The following is a 16591-nucleotide window of genomic DNA, read 5'->3' as shown; positions in this document are numbered from 1 at the left end:
ATCTATATCCGTTTATAAACTCAAACCGATATTTAACCTCAATTATTCATAAATATCAAAATCTTAACTCTCTCTTTTAAACACAAACTAATATATAATTTTGTTTTGATAGAAGATTAGATGATTTTTTTTAATAGGTGACATATTTTTATTTGCTAGAATAAAAAGAGATGAATACAAATTTTCTCTAGAAATTTTTTGAAATCATTTCACCCGTGACAGCAAGGCCTTTAATCCTAGTTATCTGAATAACAGAGTAAATAAATCCAAAATTTGAACGTCAGTTTTGTTGTTTCAGCAACATTTTCGTTAGTTGCTGGATTTAGTTTTCAAAAATGTTTGTTCATGTTTTGCTTATGTTTTCCTCAAAATTGGTAAAATTTTTACTTTTTTCTGTTGATTTTTCTTTTGCTAATATCTGATATATTTCTTGGAAAATACGTCTAAAATTATATATATTAAGTTAATGAAACTGAATAAAGTAAAGTAAGTAGGGAATTGGTAAAGTGAGAACTTAAGCTGTAATTATTTTTATTTAATTTTAATAAAGAACTTACGCTGTAATTCTTTTTAATTGAAAAACGTGTTGACGTGGTTAAACAATGCAAAAAAATAGAATGCATAGAACTTTGATTTGAAGTTTGCCGTAAGGAGCCAAAAATTAAGTTATAAACGAGGTGCTAAAATCACTAAGTTTACACATTCAAAAACACAATCAGGTAAGAAAGAAAGAATTAAGATCATGATCAAATCAACTTACAAGTTTATTAGGTCTCGTCTACCAAAGAAGGAGACGGTCAAAGAGGTATGGAAAGATGTAGGCAAGCCATTGTAATACAAGGAGCGGTTGAAGAGATCAAGGAGTTAAAAGGTAGGTCTAGACGTCCATTCATCAATATTATTATTTTTAATATTTTTATTGTTGTCACTAATATATAATTTACTTTTAAATCTATTTTGAAGAAAAAAATAAGCAATAAAGTCTCGGAGAAAAAAAGAAGAAGGAGGAGAAATAAGAATAAGAGCAGAAGAAAGAAGGAAGTGACATGTGGATGTCCATCTCCGCATAGTTAGATTATAGGGTATTAATCTAAATTACTATGTAAGAAAAGAAAAATATTAGAGAAAAAAGAGTATTGTTAAGGTCTTAAGGTATATAGTAAAATATAAATATAGTAATAATCATTCGTTGTTAGACTACTTGTAATGGAGGTGTTGAATAAATTATTCAACTGTTTAATCAATGTAATGTGGGTGTTAAAAAATGAAAAAAACCTACGTGGATTTTAGGGTGTTGAATCTATTCAACATGTTGAATAAAATTTGTTTGGGTCCGCACATGTCACACGTCACCATTTTATTAGAAAGTATGTTTCACACGCTCAAAGAGCAAGTAAAGAGTTTTATATTTTTTTTTATCTCACCCTATCTATTTACAATCAATTATTATATAGCATTTTTTTTTTTTTGTTAAAATATTTATATGAAAGTTCATAACTTTTGAAGCTGTATAAAAAGAAACTTGGTTCTCAGAGGGCGACAGTTTGGGCGATTTCAGGCCCTTTTCATACCGTTTCATTTCTCCACGACGGAGCGCTTTTCCGGCGATCGGAATCTGTGTTGCTTTACAGAATTTCGACGACGGTTACTCTCTGCCTAACCGTTTCTATGGCAGTTTTCGTTTTCCTTCAATCTCGGAGAGTAACTACCCACATAAACCGCCATGGACGCAACTCTATAAAACCTTCAATCCGTCTTCTCTTTCTTCTCAATCCCATTTCACTTTCCCACAAACACTATCGTCACAAATCATGAGTGACAGACTTCGAAAATCCGTTCAAGACCTCACCTTGGGGATAGATGATGAACCGGTGGCTCTTACCCCTGAGTTCTGTTCCCGGGCTGCGCATGTTAATCGCTTTTCTGTGGTTGTAACGACAGTAAATCCTCGCAAGCAGAATCTTCGTGCCTTAATTGGACAGATGCCAAGAGTTTGGGGCTTCCCAGACTCGTGTGTTGGGCGAATTCTGGACAAAGGCAAAGTTCAATTCAAATTCCAGACTGAAGAAGCAATGAATTTGGTACTCCGACGTGGACCTTGGTCGTTTAATGATTGGATGCTCTCGGTTCACAGATGGTATCCAAATATCACCGAAGCCGAAATGAAAATCATACCGTTCTGGGTTCAAATCACGGGTATTCCACTTCTCTTTCTTACGAATGCAATGGCAAGATGTGCTGGTAATCGTCTAGGATTTGTGTCTGAAGTTGATTTCGATGAGAATTCGAACCATGGTGGCTTTGTAAGAGTGAAAATTGACTGGAATTTAGATGATCCGCTTAGATTTCAAAGGAATTTCCAGTTTGCTGTTGATGAAAACACTGTGATTAAGTACCGTTTCGAGCGTCTGAGGAACTTCTGTTCCAAGTGTGGATCTCTGAAACATGATGTGAAGGAGTGTGTTCTTGCCTTTGATGATGAAGACCCTTCGGAACCGAGTGATGATGACAATGAGGATGATGACAATCAGATGGATAACAAAGACAACAACATGAGTGACACAGATACGCTTCAGACAATAGACCCAGCGACTCTCATTCCGGGTCTTAACAACCCTCTCCCAAATGCAAACCAGGGTCAGACCACTACCCACACTACGGCCTTCGCTGTCCCAAGCGTTTTCGAGGACACGGATCTTACTGTTGGAAGGCTCCGTTATCTTCATGCTAAACTAGCAAGGGTGAGAACTCAGACACCGGTTACCAATGATCTTCTCTTGGAATCATCTGACAATGCACAGAACCCGGTTATCCTCATGTAGCGTAAGCGAGTCCATTTTGAAGACATGTTTCAACAAGTGGAGGCAACAGATGAGATGGCGGTCCTGAGCCATCTCTGTAAGAAGGAGAGGAAGGCCGAATCGGCGGGATCATGTTCGATCCACAATGTCATAGACGGAGGCGCGGGGGGCCCGATACCCCCAAGGGATCCAATATGAGGACACTCTCATGGAATTGTCAGGGCATTGGTGTGCCGCTGACTCAGTCCCGGCTTTTCCGTTTATTTCGCATTTATAAGTATGATATCCTCTTTCTAGTTGAAACTCTTAACCAATGTGATGTTTTACGTAAACTAGCGTATGATCTAGGTTTCCCTAATGTAATAACACAGCCCCCCATTGGAAGGAGTGGTGGCTTAGCTCTTATGTGGAAAAACAATGTTTCTTTGTCCTTGCTTTCTCAGGATGAAAGACTCATTGACTCCTATGTAACTTATAATAATAAGAGCTTCTACTTGTCTTGTGTGTATGGTCACCCTGTTCCATCCGAACGTCTTCACCTTTGGGAAACCATTAAACAAATTTCAGATAATAGAAGTGAAGCATGGATGTTAATTGGGGATTTCAATGAGATTCTATCCAATGATGAAAAGATTGGTGGCCCTTTAAGAGAAGAATGGACTTTCCGGAATTTCAAAGCTATGGTTTTATATTGTGATCTCGAAGATATGCGTTCACGAGGGGATAGATTCACTTGGGTTGGGGAAAGACACACACATACAATAAAATGTTGTCTTGACAGAGTCTTCATAAATTCAGTTTGGTCTGCAATTTTTCCAAACGCTGAAACAGAGTTTTTGGATTTTTCTGGTTCAGACCATAAACCGGTTTTGGTCCACACTAATGATTCTTTCATCCAACGTCGTAACCAGTTTCGGTTTGATAATCGTTTGCTTGATATCCCTACCTTTAAGCAAGTCGTTCACGACGGATGGAACAGCTCACCCACTTCTCACGTTTTTGCCATCACTGAACGTATCCAAAGTTGCAGAAAGGCTATGTCCAAACTGAAACATCGTTCAAATTTAAATTCGGATGTGCGTATCAAAACATTTCAGGCGAGATTAAACAAAGCAATGGAGAGTGTGAATAGAGCTCAAAGACAACACATACCTCAATTACAAGAATCGTTGGCCAAAGCGTTTAGTGACGAAGAAAAGTTTTGGAAACAGAAAAGTCGTAACCAATGGATGAAGGAAGGCGATCATAACACTGATTTTTTTCATGCTTGCGTAAAAACCAGAATTTCCCAAAACAGAATAAATTCAATCGTAGATGATCAAGGACATATGTACATGGGTGATGGAGAGATTGGTTGTCATGCTCAAAAATTCTTCACGGACATATTCACCACTAACGGAATACAAGTATCCCCAATTGACTTTGCAGATTTCCCTTCATCTGTCACAAACATAATTAACTCGGAGCTTACGCAAGATTTTCGTGACAGTGAAATTTTTGAAGCAATTTGTCAGATTGGTGACGATAAGGCTCCGGGTCCAGATGGTCTAACAGCACGTTTTTACAAACAATGTTGGGATATTGTTGGTAACGATGTAATTAAAGAGGTGAAACTTTTTTTCGAATCATCACATATGAAGACCAGCATCAATCACACTAACATATGTATGATTCCAAAAATTCAAAATCCTCAAACGCTGTCCGATTACAGACCTATAGCTTTGTGTAATGTCTTATACAAAGTCATTTCAAAATGCATGGTGAACCGTCTTAAAACACACCTAAACTCAATCGTCTCGGATTCGCAAGCTGCGTTTATTCCAGGGAGAATTATCAATGATAATGTTATGATCGCTCATGAAATTATGCACTCCTTAAAAGTCCGGAAGCGAGTCTCGAAAACATATATGGCAGTGAAAACAGATGTTAGCAAAGCATATAACCGAGTAGAGTGGGATTTTCTGGAAACGACGATGCGACTTTTCGGTTTTTGCGATAAATGGATAGGTTGGATAATGGCTGTTGTGAAATCTGTTCATTACTCAGTCTTGATCAATGGTTCACCTCATGGATATATTTCGCCGATTCGAGGTATTAGACAGGGCGATCCCTTATCCCCATATTTGTTCATTCTTTGTGGAGACATTCTCAGCCATCTCATTAAGGTCAAAGCATCAAGTGGGGATATTCGCGGAGTCCGAATTGGAAATGGAGCACCGGCTATAACGCATCTTCAATTTGCAGACGATTCATTATTCTTTTGTCAAGCTAATGTGAGGAACTGTCAAGCTCTTAAAGATGTGTTTGATGTTGACGAATATTATTCCGGGCAGAAAATAAATGTTCAGAAATCATTAATCACTTTTGGGTCTCGTGTATACGGTTCCACTCAAACTCGACTAAAAACACTTCTGAACATTCCAAATCAAGGAGGAGGAGGTAAATATTTGGGTCTTCCCGAACAATTTGGTAGGAAAAAAAAAGAAATGTTCAATTATATCATAGATCGTGTTAAAAAAAGAACTGCCTCATGGAGTGCAAAATTCCTCTCGCCAGCCGGAAAGGAGATATTGTTAAAATCAGTTGCCTTGGCAATGCCCGTCTACGCGATGTCCTGTTTCAAACTTCCTCAAAGTATTGTCTCTGAGATAGAGTCTCTTCTGATGAATTTCTGGTGGGAAAAAGCTTCAAATAAAAGAGGAATACCATGGGTTGCTTGGAAGAGACTTCAATATTCTAAGAAGGAAGGAGGGCTGGGTTTCCGGGATCTTGCAAAATTTAATGACGCCCTCCTTGCAAAACAAGCATGGCGAATCATTCAATATCCCAATTCTCTTTTCGCGCGGGTTATGAAGGCTCGATATTTTAAAGATAACTCGATAATTGATGCTAAAACAAGGTCTCAACAATCTTACGGGTGGTCCTCTTTGCTTTCTGGTATTGCCCTCCTCAGAAAAGGTACACAGTATGTGATTGGCGATGGTAAGACTATCCGTTTAGGGATAGACAATGTCGTCGACTCTCACCCTCACGCCCTTTGCTAACGGATGAACAACATAATGGTCTATCACTTGACAATTTATTTCAGCATAGAGGTCATAGTCGATGTTGGGATAATGCCAAATTGCAAACTTTTGTGGATCAATATGACCATGACTATATTAAACGCATCTATCTCTCAACAAGGAGTAAAACGGATCGTCTTATTTGGAGCTACAATTTCACAGGTGACTATACAGTCCGCTCGGGTTATTGGTTATTAACGCATGACCCGTCAAACAACATCCCTACAATGGCTAAACCCCATGGTTCAGTAGACCTCAAAACCAAAATCTGGAATTTGCCAATCATGCCGAAGCTAAAACATTTTCTATGGAGAATAATGTCTAAAGCCTTACCAACAACGGAACGCCTCACCACGAGGGGAATGCGCATCGATCCTGGATGTCCACGATGTCGACGAGAGAATGAATCTATCAATCACGCACTTTTCACATGTCCTTTTGCAACAATGGCTTGGCGGCTATTTGACACACCTTTATATCGAAGCTCTATACTGTCTGATAACATTGAAGATAACATTTCAAATATTTTATTACTTCTCCAGAACACCACTATAACAGATTCTCAGAAACTTATCCCATTCTGGCTACTTTGGAGAATTTGGAAAGCACGAAACAATGTAGTTTTAAACAATCTTCGAGAAAGTCCATCAATAACAGTTGTAAGGGCTAAGGCGGAAACAAACGAATGGCTTAATGCTACCCAAACACAAGGTCCTAGAAGGCTTCCGAAGCGAACGACAGCAGCGGGGAACACTACATGGGTTAAACCTCAGATGCCTTACATAAAATGCAACTTCGATGCTAGTTTTACTGTGCAGGATTTAAAAGCTACAGGAGGGTGGATTATTAGAAACCATAACGGGACACCTGAACATTGGGGATCCATGGTACTAGACCATACAAGCACACCGATAGAGGCAGAAACAAAGGCCTTATTAGCAGCACTTCAACAAATTTGGATCCGAGGCTATACACATGTCATCATGGAAGGAGATTGCCAAACTTTGATACAACTTGTTACCAATTCTGCTTCACATTGCTCTTTAGCGAATCTACTCACAGATATTCAGTTTTGGGCTGGAAAATTCAGAAGCATTCAATTTAAATTCGTCAAGAGGGAGGGAAACATGATTGCACACGATCTGGCGAAACTTGGTTGTAATTCATCTTGTTTTTATTCAGATTCTAGACTTTTCCCTAGTTGGCTTCAAAAACATCACTGTAACAACACTATTTAATTTATGAAATTGTTTTGACGAAAAAAAAAAAAAAAAAGAAACTTGGTTCATTTCATTCGGACAAATACAAAAAAACATCATTTCTATCATAATTTTCTTATTATCCTCTAATAAACTCTTGTTTTTATTTTAAATTTGATTTTAAAGGTTGTTTTTATTATCCTCTTTAATTTAATATAATTTTAGTTAATATTTTAATCTATCAAGAATTATTATTAATATACAATCATAAGAAAATAAATATATAAGTAAATATAAATTATAAAATAATAATTGTAGAGTAGAGTGTTGAATTTTATTAAACAAAACCATTGTAGTGGTTCAAAATTATGTGGGTGTTGAATGATGATGTGAAAGAAAGAGAAGATGATGTGGAAGGTTAAAAAGTGAAAAAGTAGGATGTTGAATAAATTTGCCATTGCACATGACCTTATGGAGTTTGTCTTTCATTGTATTTACTATAATGCTGCTTATGAAATATATATGATTTTTAGAAGAGATAACACAAGTTTATTTTACATAATGAAGTAATGATATAAGACATATACCCCAATGTATCTTCAACTAAAACTCGTTGTGCCAGTAATAAAGCAAAAACTATATTTAATTTTCATATTAACAATGCACATGATACTTTATTTATTCTGTTTCATAGGTTTTAAATTTTGAGAATATTTATAAGCGCACAAATTAGTATTTTTCATTTCGAGCTTTGTTAAAAGTAAATTAATATAAATTTATCGAATAGAAAATTGATATTTACTTTGAAAATCCAAATCATAGCAATCGATTATATAATCAATAAAAAGCACATTATTCCAAAATTGAAAATTCAATATAATGATGTTTAGATCAAACTTATTTTATTAGATTAGTAACAAGAGTAGTAACTTCATACTGTTTTTTACAAAAAAAAAAACAATTAGAAAGGTTTAATTACTAAAATGACACGGAGAAATCCATAATACGATCCAGTAAGATGAACCTTTATAGAAGAAACTGGCGCCGGATTCAAACTTCAGAAGTAGACCCCTTTGTCGTTCCCCTCTTTTCTTGGTAAATACGTCTAAAACATTATCTAACACTTGAATGTGAGCGTGAAAATATAAACACACGATGCAAGACGTTATGGTTTCGAATTTAGAACAAATCAAGTGAGTAAGAGTATGATGTTGCTTCTTCGAAAATATCGAATAATATCTTATTGTTGATGGTTTAGACCTTTATCAGAACCAAAGAGCCATTGATCAAAAAGCCTCTAAACAAGTCAAATCACAATCCAAAAATATGATCTTTACAATCAATTTCATTCGAATTACGGTTTCCAATAATGGATTCATCAAAGTCCTGAATCAAGAGCAAGAGAGAATGTACTTTATGATTAAGTAGATGCTTATGATGATGATGATCAATAAATGAGGATGTTGATGATAGTGACGACCACGATAATGATTGATGAATCTAAAATTGATAACTAAATTGTTCCATAACATTTGTCTTAATTTAAGAACCTAACTCAAAACTGATGGTGAAGTATTCTAATTTGTAACAACAGCATAAATATCTGTTTTTACCAAATTATAATAATTTACACTCATAACAGAAACTTCGTCTGGTTCTAAGTGTAACCGAACTATAATAAACATCTCTCAGTAGGTCCATGTGAGTCCAACAATGTTCCTCCGTCGTTTCTTCTTCTTCTTCTTCGTACTCGTTCCTTCTTCCTCGTCGTCTTCATCTACCTCCTTATTCTTCTTGCTCTTCTTCTTCTTTTTTCGAGAAGACTCTTTTGATTTCTTACCAGGGGTATCAACTACTGGAGTAATGTCATTCCCTCTAGGGAACGAACCTTCTTCTTCCTCTTCTTCGAGCTCCCAGTTGCAGAAAAGCCCACCGTTGGTTTTGCCGTTACTCTCCAATGGTAATGGCTCTCCTGCTCCGGGAAGAAGGCTGTTGAACGTGACATCTCCATTTTGTCCTCCTTTGCGTTCTGATAGGACCCGGTCTGGTCTGATGATAGTGCCGAGGATGCTCCGGTTTGGTCCTAACGATAGGATGGCTTTTGTGTTTGTTAGTGTAGACAAGGCCATTGCAAAGGCTGATCGAATCTGCATATAAAGAAACCGTCTCTAATGAGTTTATATATCCATCTTGAAAGTGTAAATACTTTGTTGATAAACTAAAGAAGTGAATGGAACCTGAAAGTAGTTGAATGAGCTCTTCCCAATGTCATTCTCTGGTGTCTGATCATCCAACAAAACCAAATAAAACCAAGTCAATCTTTTGTCAGATGCATTCTAAGTTTCTTGTTTATACAAAACCAGAGCTCGAAGCTGACCTGTGGATCCTCGATAGAGATGAGACTTGGCCGGGCTCTGTTCAGGAAACTGGAGAGACAAAAACGAAAAAAAAGACAGATATGAATCAAGACAGAGACACAAAAGGTAAAGGTCGATGTTTCATGGAGTTTAGATGAGAAACAATTAAATAAAACTCTCCAGTGTTGGTTTAAGTACTTACCCTTTGTTGTACTTAGAAAAGAAAGAACCTCCCATTTTGCAAGATATACCGACATCTGCGGTGTTTAATTTTCGCCCGTAAAAATCAAAGAATTTAACCTACAATAAAGAAAAATATAGATTTTAGCCAACAAATGAAGCCATGCAATTTAAAGCTTTACGTAGCAATGAAAAAAACATACCAATAGAACTCCCAAGTTATGCTCAGGTGCGCTTCGACCATCCTTCAGGTACTGTTTCATAGAACAAACAAAGGTACAAAAAGTCCAATTTAGAGTTTTAAATTTGAAAGTGAAAGAATTGGAATTGTGAAATTTAAGAAACCACTTGGACCTTGAGAAATGCAATGAGCATTGCAAGAAGTGCATATGAACCAATTCCACCACTGTACACCTGAACAAAAACATTAAAGACAATTTTGTGAACGTTTGGCATTGTGAAGAAGGACGGAAATTATTAAAGAAAAGCAGACTAGTATTTCCAGACCTCATTAAGTTCTCTCTGCTGTAGAAATACTTTCAGAATTAGACATAATGGTCGTAGAGGAGGCAACTTTGATACTGCATCCTGCAAAATAATCCGAGAATTGTGGTAAGATAACATAGATCAACATGATAGGTTGCTAAGGAGTATTATTCAGCTGAAAAATCACAAATTCATGAGAACTACTTGGGGCAGCAAAATGTACTATCACAAACCTGTATAAACTCAGCTGCCTTTGGTCCATTCTCCATATCAAAACTGCAAAGCCAGTGACATGCTTAATACTAGCTAAATTCATATAATTCATTCACAATAAAAGTCATTTGTGCGTCTACATATATAATTCGTATAGATATCTGCTGCAATTACAGAGCTTTCTAATCGAGCCTGGACCACAAAGCTTTTGTTGAGGATATACATAATAGCCAAAGTTCAAAGTTCCTTCAAGAATTGCTATGTAATTAATTAGTATGTTGCCTACAATCCATCTATGGTAAAAGCAGACTGTATCTAAAAGGGAAGCTACTAGGTCAAATGGGAAAATAAAAAACCTTAGATCAAACGCAATGTTGCTTTTCTTCTCAACAAACTTGATAATTGGTACACGAGCCTTAGCAATCACCTGAACAATCAGAGAGATAATTATGAGCGACGATCTCTTTAAGATACTGCCATATGGTAAAAGAAAGTAACAAATACCAGAAGATTCTTCGCAATTCCCCTTTGTGATAATGCCCTGGAGAGTGCGCGTAGACCTAACTGAGGATTAGTGAGACCTGATTCCAGAATGACCACCTTCATAAACAAAAAAAAAAAGAGATTAAGACATGAAAAATCTCTCCAAACACTAAATTAGATGTCTCTCAAATGGATGTGGAGATAATCGTTTGTGTTAAGCTCTAAGGTATTCTTACATCTATATCACTTGTTGGAAGATAAAGCCCTGTCTTGTATGACCCAAAAACCTCAACCTTTCAACAGAGAATAAGCAAGAATTAGAGATTGCAGTTTCCCAAAATTGAACAATACTCAGAGAGAGATACTGAAGTCTCCAACGTTTGTACCTTGCAACTCGGCCAGATATACTTAATAACACTTGAAACACTCTCCACTGCTGCATCACGCTCAGCTTTCTCGGCTTGTGTTGGTAACAGAAAATCACAGAAATCTACTATTTCTGCAATAACCAAGATCAAATCTCCTCAACAAGTTTCTTATGAGGATGCAACACCAAAAGGAATTCTCATATATAATCAAACTAACAAAGAACCTAAATTCAATACCCACATTCATCCAGAATTAGCAAAGACTCAAACTTTGAATGAAGAACCTAAACTTAATAGCCACATGTATCAAAAACTAGCTTAAAGACTAAAACTTTGAATGATTTTTGAGCTAATTACCTTTATGCAATTGAAGCATTGGAATCTTAGAGAAACTATTCTCACTAAACCAATTACTCTCCAATCTAGGTTCTTCATCTTTCTTCCTCTTCTTACTCTTCTTCTTCGACGCCACAACCACCGGCGTTACAGGTTCGACGCCGTTCTCAGTCGTCTCACCTTCTACATCGAGTGAGAAGAAATCCACCGTAGCTGATTCCACCGGCGTTGTGTCGTCGGGAAAATCTGAAATCTCTTTGCGGAAAACAGAGTATTGGTGTGATTCTTCATGAGTTGGTGGTGGAGATTGATTCGAATCTGAGAATGAAAGTGGAGGAAGAGTATCGTATACGAAAGCAGGAGCTTCCGTTTTAGCATCGGAGTCCTCCATTGACGGCAGCTTAAACTTTGGGGTTTAGGGTTTCGAAGCCGTCGAGGAGGAGCTACAAAACTTAAAAGTTATGTCGGAAACAGAGAACCCAAACAAAGGTCAAAATAATTAATTAATTAATTTAGAAAAATGGAAAAACAAAATTATGAGTAAAATAATTTAAAGTAATTCTTTTTCCAAATTTTTAACCAATGTAGAAAAGTTTTATTTCTTATTATACCTCTTTTTATCTCCATGATGATTTATAAATCTTAGCTTAAACAAAAGGTAAGATTTGGTTTTGGTTCTAACAAATTTAAATGTTTCTCAATATTGCAATATAATTTTTTTGTAGAGCACATACAAATATTAGTGTTGCTAACACTTGATTGATGTAAGTTTTCAATCTATGTTCATCGAGACATACTTGTTTTCTACTGTTACTCCTACGAACTTATTTATATTCAGACTCTCTTCTCACTTGGCAAGGAAGACGATCTCGAGAGTGTTTCCATAGGTTCTGATCTCAACTCTATGGTCGTTGTTGGTGAAGAAATGGAGAGCCAAGGTCGAAGAAGAGGTGTTCCGACTCTACTTGAAGTATCATTGGGTACACAATCATTACGAGGTTGGATTGGTTGCAACTCAAGCTCAGTAGTACCTTGTTCTTGTTGTTTCCGTTGTTGTTCGAAAGAAGTTTCAGTAACGTCAAGCACTTGATGATCATATTCTTCAAGTGATGCAATTGTGCTTGTTTCTGTTCTAACTGTTGAATCATCGCCATATAACCCGTGCCTTCTTTTCCTTCTCGTTGCTTTACCCCAACCGCGAATCGTCTCTCTTATTCTCTGAGGTATAAGAGCCGCTTTATAGTTCGTTCCCATCTGGAATCAAAACAATATTTCGTTATCCTCCTAGGAGTTTACGGAAGCTGCCAAAAGTCGAAAGCTCGATAAATTACCTGAGTGACTAGTGCATATAGTGGCAGTGTACTGTAGCTGCATAGAAACTGTCCAGCAAACCTACAAAGAGGAATGAATTACATTACACTATGAGGCAGATGCACAACAGTCTAAATCGAGACGAAAAACGAAGGTTTAGTTACCCTAAAAGAAGTCTGAAGTAAACAAGGTAATGGTTCTTAAGGAAGCAAGAGCTGTACCCAAACTGCCACTGAAGAAAAGTAATAACAAATGCATTGTAAGTTCCAAACCCGAATCGAAAGTTTGCGAAAGATTAAAAGAATATATGGTTCATTTGTCATACCCAGAACCAGAAGAACGAAGCCAGTTCAAAAGAATTCTGTTGGAAATGCAAATCAAGTAGCTGTTAGTTTTACCAAGACCGAGAAATATTGGTTCGGTGCAATGGTGGTTAGTTAAGATTTTGCAAACCTGAAACAGAATGAAATGGATAAGGGACAAGAGTAGTTCTGGTTTATTGAACCAGAAAAGTTCATCTCGAGGTCTCAGCTTTACTCCGGAAGGATACTCGGTTAACCCGGCATTCTCCAATGCCAAAGTTGCTATTACGTGTTGCAACTTAGCACCAACCAGAAGAACAAGCTGATAAAATGAGAATGAAAGTTTTACTAAGTTGTGATGTTTACAAACACAATACAAGAAAGCGAGAATGCTGTGAAAATGTAGTTCTTACGGTTACAGGAATAATCGCTATCCAGAAGTAAAGATTTGATCCTGCAGTAACAAGAGGCCAGATTTAAAACTAAAAATCTTATAAATATGAATATTTTTCACAATTGAACTAAAGGAAAACAGAATGATCATCTGTCTTTTGGTTTAGTGATCAACTGATCATACCTTTTATGTTAAAGAGCATGAAAGCAACTACGAAACCCCAAAGCGGCCCACTGCAGAAGAGCATTGAAGCAAAAGTTGTTCAGTCAATAACTAATGCATCCATTTATCCAAAATGATTAGTGATTTTAAGAACTCAGAACCTGATAGATATAAGCTAAGTGGATATCCCACACTATGTTTCTATGGGATGAGGTATCTCACCTCACACCAACGATCCTTTGGAACTCTTCTTCCATAGAACGAATCATGTAGCTGTGAAAATCGTACTTTAATGTGAGGTGGTGATTCTGCTCATTAAAGAAGAAAAGGAAACAGTACCAACTATAAGTAGTTGTATCATTATTGTCATTCATAAATAGTTGAAAATGAGAGTGGAAAAAGCTAATGATCATACGGCATATAGTATCACCCACCACAATGAATCCTTTGCGGAGAGTAAGATAGTCAGAACGATCAACAGAACGTCCGAATTGCCGGAAGAAACATGTCTGCAAGGAGGTGAAAAACATACCACCCATTATTCAATATTTGTAATTGTTTTCCATATTTTCTAGAGAAGAGAGCTAAGAATCTTACCACCCATATAAGAATTCTATTCTTGGCCAGAGGTGCTGATGTATGATACTGGACAAACGTTGTTTGCCTTCGGAATATTTTTTCACGTGCCACCGCTGCCACACAAATAATCGATCGTTTACCACTTGATAGATATACAACCCATCAAATAAGTAAACTATAATGCTACTTGTAACAGCACTTCACTTGTGCTCTTAGTTAAATAGAGGAGCAGATGGAATCTTTCGTGCCATACTTGGAAGAACAAGATAACCATTTAGTGCTCACCAGTTAAGCAATCGTGTCTATCTAGACGAGCTACATCTTCCCATATCCTCCAACTATGAATCTGCATAGAGAAGCAGATCAAACAAAATTGTTAGTAACAGAGGTTCTTCCCATATCAAAACAGATAAAAACGCACACTATAAACACACAAAATACACTGTTATTAACATTCAAATTCAAAAGAAAACTTCAGCTGTTGAAAGATACTACCTTGACGATTGCAAGGAGCATGGTCAAGCAGCTATAAGTTACATGAGTAACTGCCATTATAAAGATGAAGCGATGCAACTGTTCAAGGCCTTCATATGAAACAAACGGCTCATGCCCCTGCAAAATTGAATTTAGTTAGTTCCTTAGAAATGATCAGAAGATTCTAAAGCCAATGCTAAAGATCTCAGTCATTTAAGTTTGAACCTCGCTGCAGGTGGTTCGTTTTATGACATCCAACCTTCTCCTAAAGATGTTGAAAAAGAGGGATTTTGTTAAAAGATTCCGCTTGACAGTTGAACCGCTTTCGAGCTCCTCTTGGATCTCAGATCGTGTACACGGAAGAAATCTGTCATTGTAGAAACTTGAAGGGACACATATATTGGCTATTGTACTTGAGGTAGCTGTTAATAGAAGTGAAATGAAGCCAAGCAGCATCAACTCTGTAAGAAAATACCATTTCAAAACACATCAAAGATTTATGTAACCACACACACACAGACACAAAGAAGGATCATATATGAGTTTTTTTGTTTATGAACAAAACCTTCTTTCATCTTCTCTAATGCAGCAAACATAGGTTTCCTCTTTGTTTTTCTCAACCACTGTGACAAAAACAGAAGTAAGAAATGATTCTCAAGAAGATCAAATCACAGAGGAGCATCCAATGGAGACTACTCACAGTGCTGAGACGATAAATGGAGCGCTCAACGATCAAAGAAACAACAACGAAAACAGTCAAGACAATAGCAACAGACCAAGTAGGTGACAATGCCAAAGATCTCTCATTTGAATCTGCTTCATTTCCATTTTCTTCTCCTTCTCCCATTTCTTTTAAAGTCTGATTCTTCACAAAAACAAAACAAGTTCCTCCTCTAGACCCAAATTCAACTGTAATATCCACAATGCAAAAAAGTTTTAAAATTTGGTAAACCCAGTAACAAAATCACATTCCTTGATTCTACAAGTTTAAAAAACTAACCTTTAAACCCCCATCGATCGTTCTTGGATTAGTTAACAATCAGAATCGCAGAAATCTGATTAGCTTAGACAAAAACTGAGATTCTACTTTGGTAGTAACCCAGAAACTTTGAAATCTGTAGACTCCAAGAAATTAGGAAAAGCTTTGAAATTTCAATCCACCGGAGCCGATCACCGGAGCAACTGAAAAACCACAGGAGATTCAATCTCAATCAGAAGCAGAGGAACACACCATGAAGTACACGATACACAGCTCGTTGAAAGAGAAAGTACACAAAGTTGTAGTCTTGAGCAAACAGAATCACTGTAGAAATCGATCGAAAGAAGTTCTTCTGGTCTCACTTAGTTCATAACTTCATGTGCAGAGATGGTCTTGAGCAAAGTGAAAAATACTTGTTTTTTCGTATTTTTATTTTTGGACACAAATGGCCGACCAAACAAAAATAAATAATAAATGTTGACAAGAAAAAATGGAAAGAAGGAAGATTCGACAGATACCGAAAACAAACTTCTCCACATGATCATCTGATACTCTCTCACTTTCGTTAATTTGTTTGTATCTAATGTTATTCTATTATTTTCTTTCTTGAAAGTATCGTATAAAAAAGTTGATTAGCAAAATAATGACGATTAAATAAGCTGTCTACCTGGAACCTACCTAAATGCACTAAATGCATTGGAATATGAGGTCTTGAAACTCTCGTTATTTTTTATATTTTGTTTTGTTAATCAATTTTATAAAGACAAGAATGACGTAATTGCTTTCATATGAGTCAGAATTTTCCTAATTCTCATGAAAAAAAGCGAAAATCCGCAAGAGATTTCGAGGAGGGCTCCACATTAGTCTTTACAGTTACATGAGATTTAAGTCATACGTGTGCG

At 36.7% G+C, this 16591-nt stretch overlaps 2 protein-coding genes, 1 non-coding gene and 1 pseudogene across 5 annotated transcripts; 2 read left to right on the top strand and 2 right to left on the bottom strand.

Moving 5' to 3' along the window:
• Positions 1-1811: 1811 nt before the first annotated feature.
• AT5G53775 lies at positions 1812-7094 on the top strand (annotated as a pseudogene; the record flags this gene model as incomplete). Its single annotated transcript has 1 exon — positions 1812-7094.
• Positions 7095-8520: 1426 nt separating this feature from the next.
• On the bottom strand, positions 8521-11956 carry AT5G53770 (Nucleotidyltransferase family protein). Its single transcript, NM_124756.4, has 13 exons — positions 11510-11956; positions 11171-11283; positions 11021-11077; positions 10806-10901; positions 10658-10728; positions 10322-10364; positions 10110-10190; positions 9957-10016; positions 9806-9856; positions 9625-9722; positions 9443-9491; positions 9303-9347; positions 8521-9212 (listed from the first exon to the last, which is right to left on the bottom strand). Exons 1-13 carry the CDS (start codon positions 11877-11879, stop codon positions 8754-8756), a joined length of 1593 nt encoding a protein of 530 aa, NP_568798.1. The 5' UTR covers positions 11880-11956; the 3' UTR covers positions 8521-8753.
• On the top strand, positions 8624-8668 carry U5.13. Its single transcript, NR_143051.1, has one exon. It is a non-coding gene; the product is annotated as an other RNA (small nuclear RNA).
• Positions 11957-12123: 167 nt separating the features above from the next.
• MLO11 (Seven transmembrane MLO family protein) lies at positions 12124-16289 on the bottom strand. 2 transcript variants are annotated; one of them, NM_001036993.2, is made up of 17 exons: positions 15983-16289; positions 15711-15892; positions 15411-15619; positions 15276-15333; positions 14936-15171; positions 14732-14848; positions 14522-14582; positions 14255-14349; positions 14092-14166; positions 13880-13965; positions 13679-13728; positions 13515-13555; positions 13253-13423; positions 13125-13160; positions 12964-13031; positions 12820-12880; positions 12124-12742 (listed from the first exon to the last, which is right to left on the bottom strand). In NM_001036993.2, the coding sequence occupies exons 3-17, from the start codon at positions 15555-15557 to the stop codon at positions 12323-12325; spliced, it is 1722 nt and encodes a 573-aa protein (NP_001032070.1). In that variant the 5' UTR covers positions 15558-15619; positions 15711-15892; positions 15983-16289; the 3' UTR covers positions 12124-12322. The 2 variants fall into 2 exon arrangements, with proteins under 2 accessions (NP_001032070.1, NP_200187.1); NM_124755.3 differs by having other exon boundaries at positions 15711-16289.
• Positions 16290-16591: the final 302 nt, after the last annotated feature.

This window comes from Arabidopsis thaliana, chromosome 5 (genome assembly GCF_000001735.4).
Source record: "Arabidopsis thaliana chromosome 5, partial sequence".
NCBI lineage: Eukaryota > Viridiplantae > Streptophyta > Magnoliopsida > Brassicales > Brassicaceae > Arabidopsis > Arabidopsis thaliana.
Note: the sequence above shows the minus strand (reverse complement) of the source record. Positions and strands in the feature narration are given on the sequence as shown.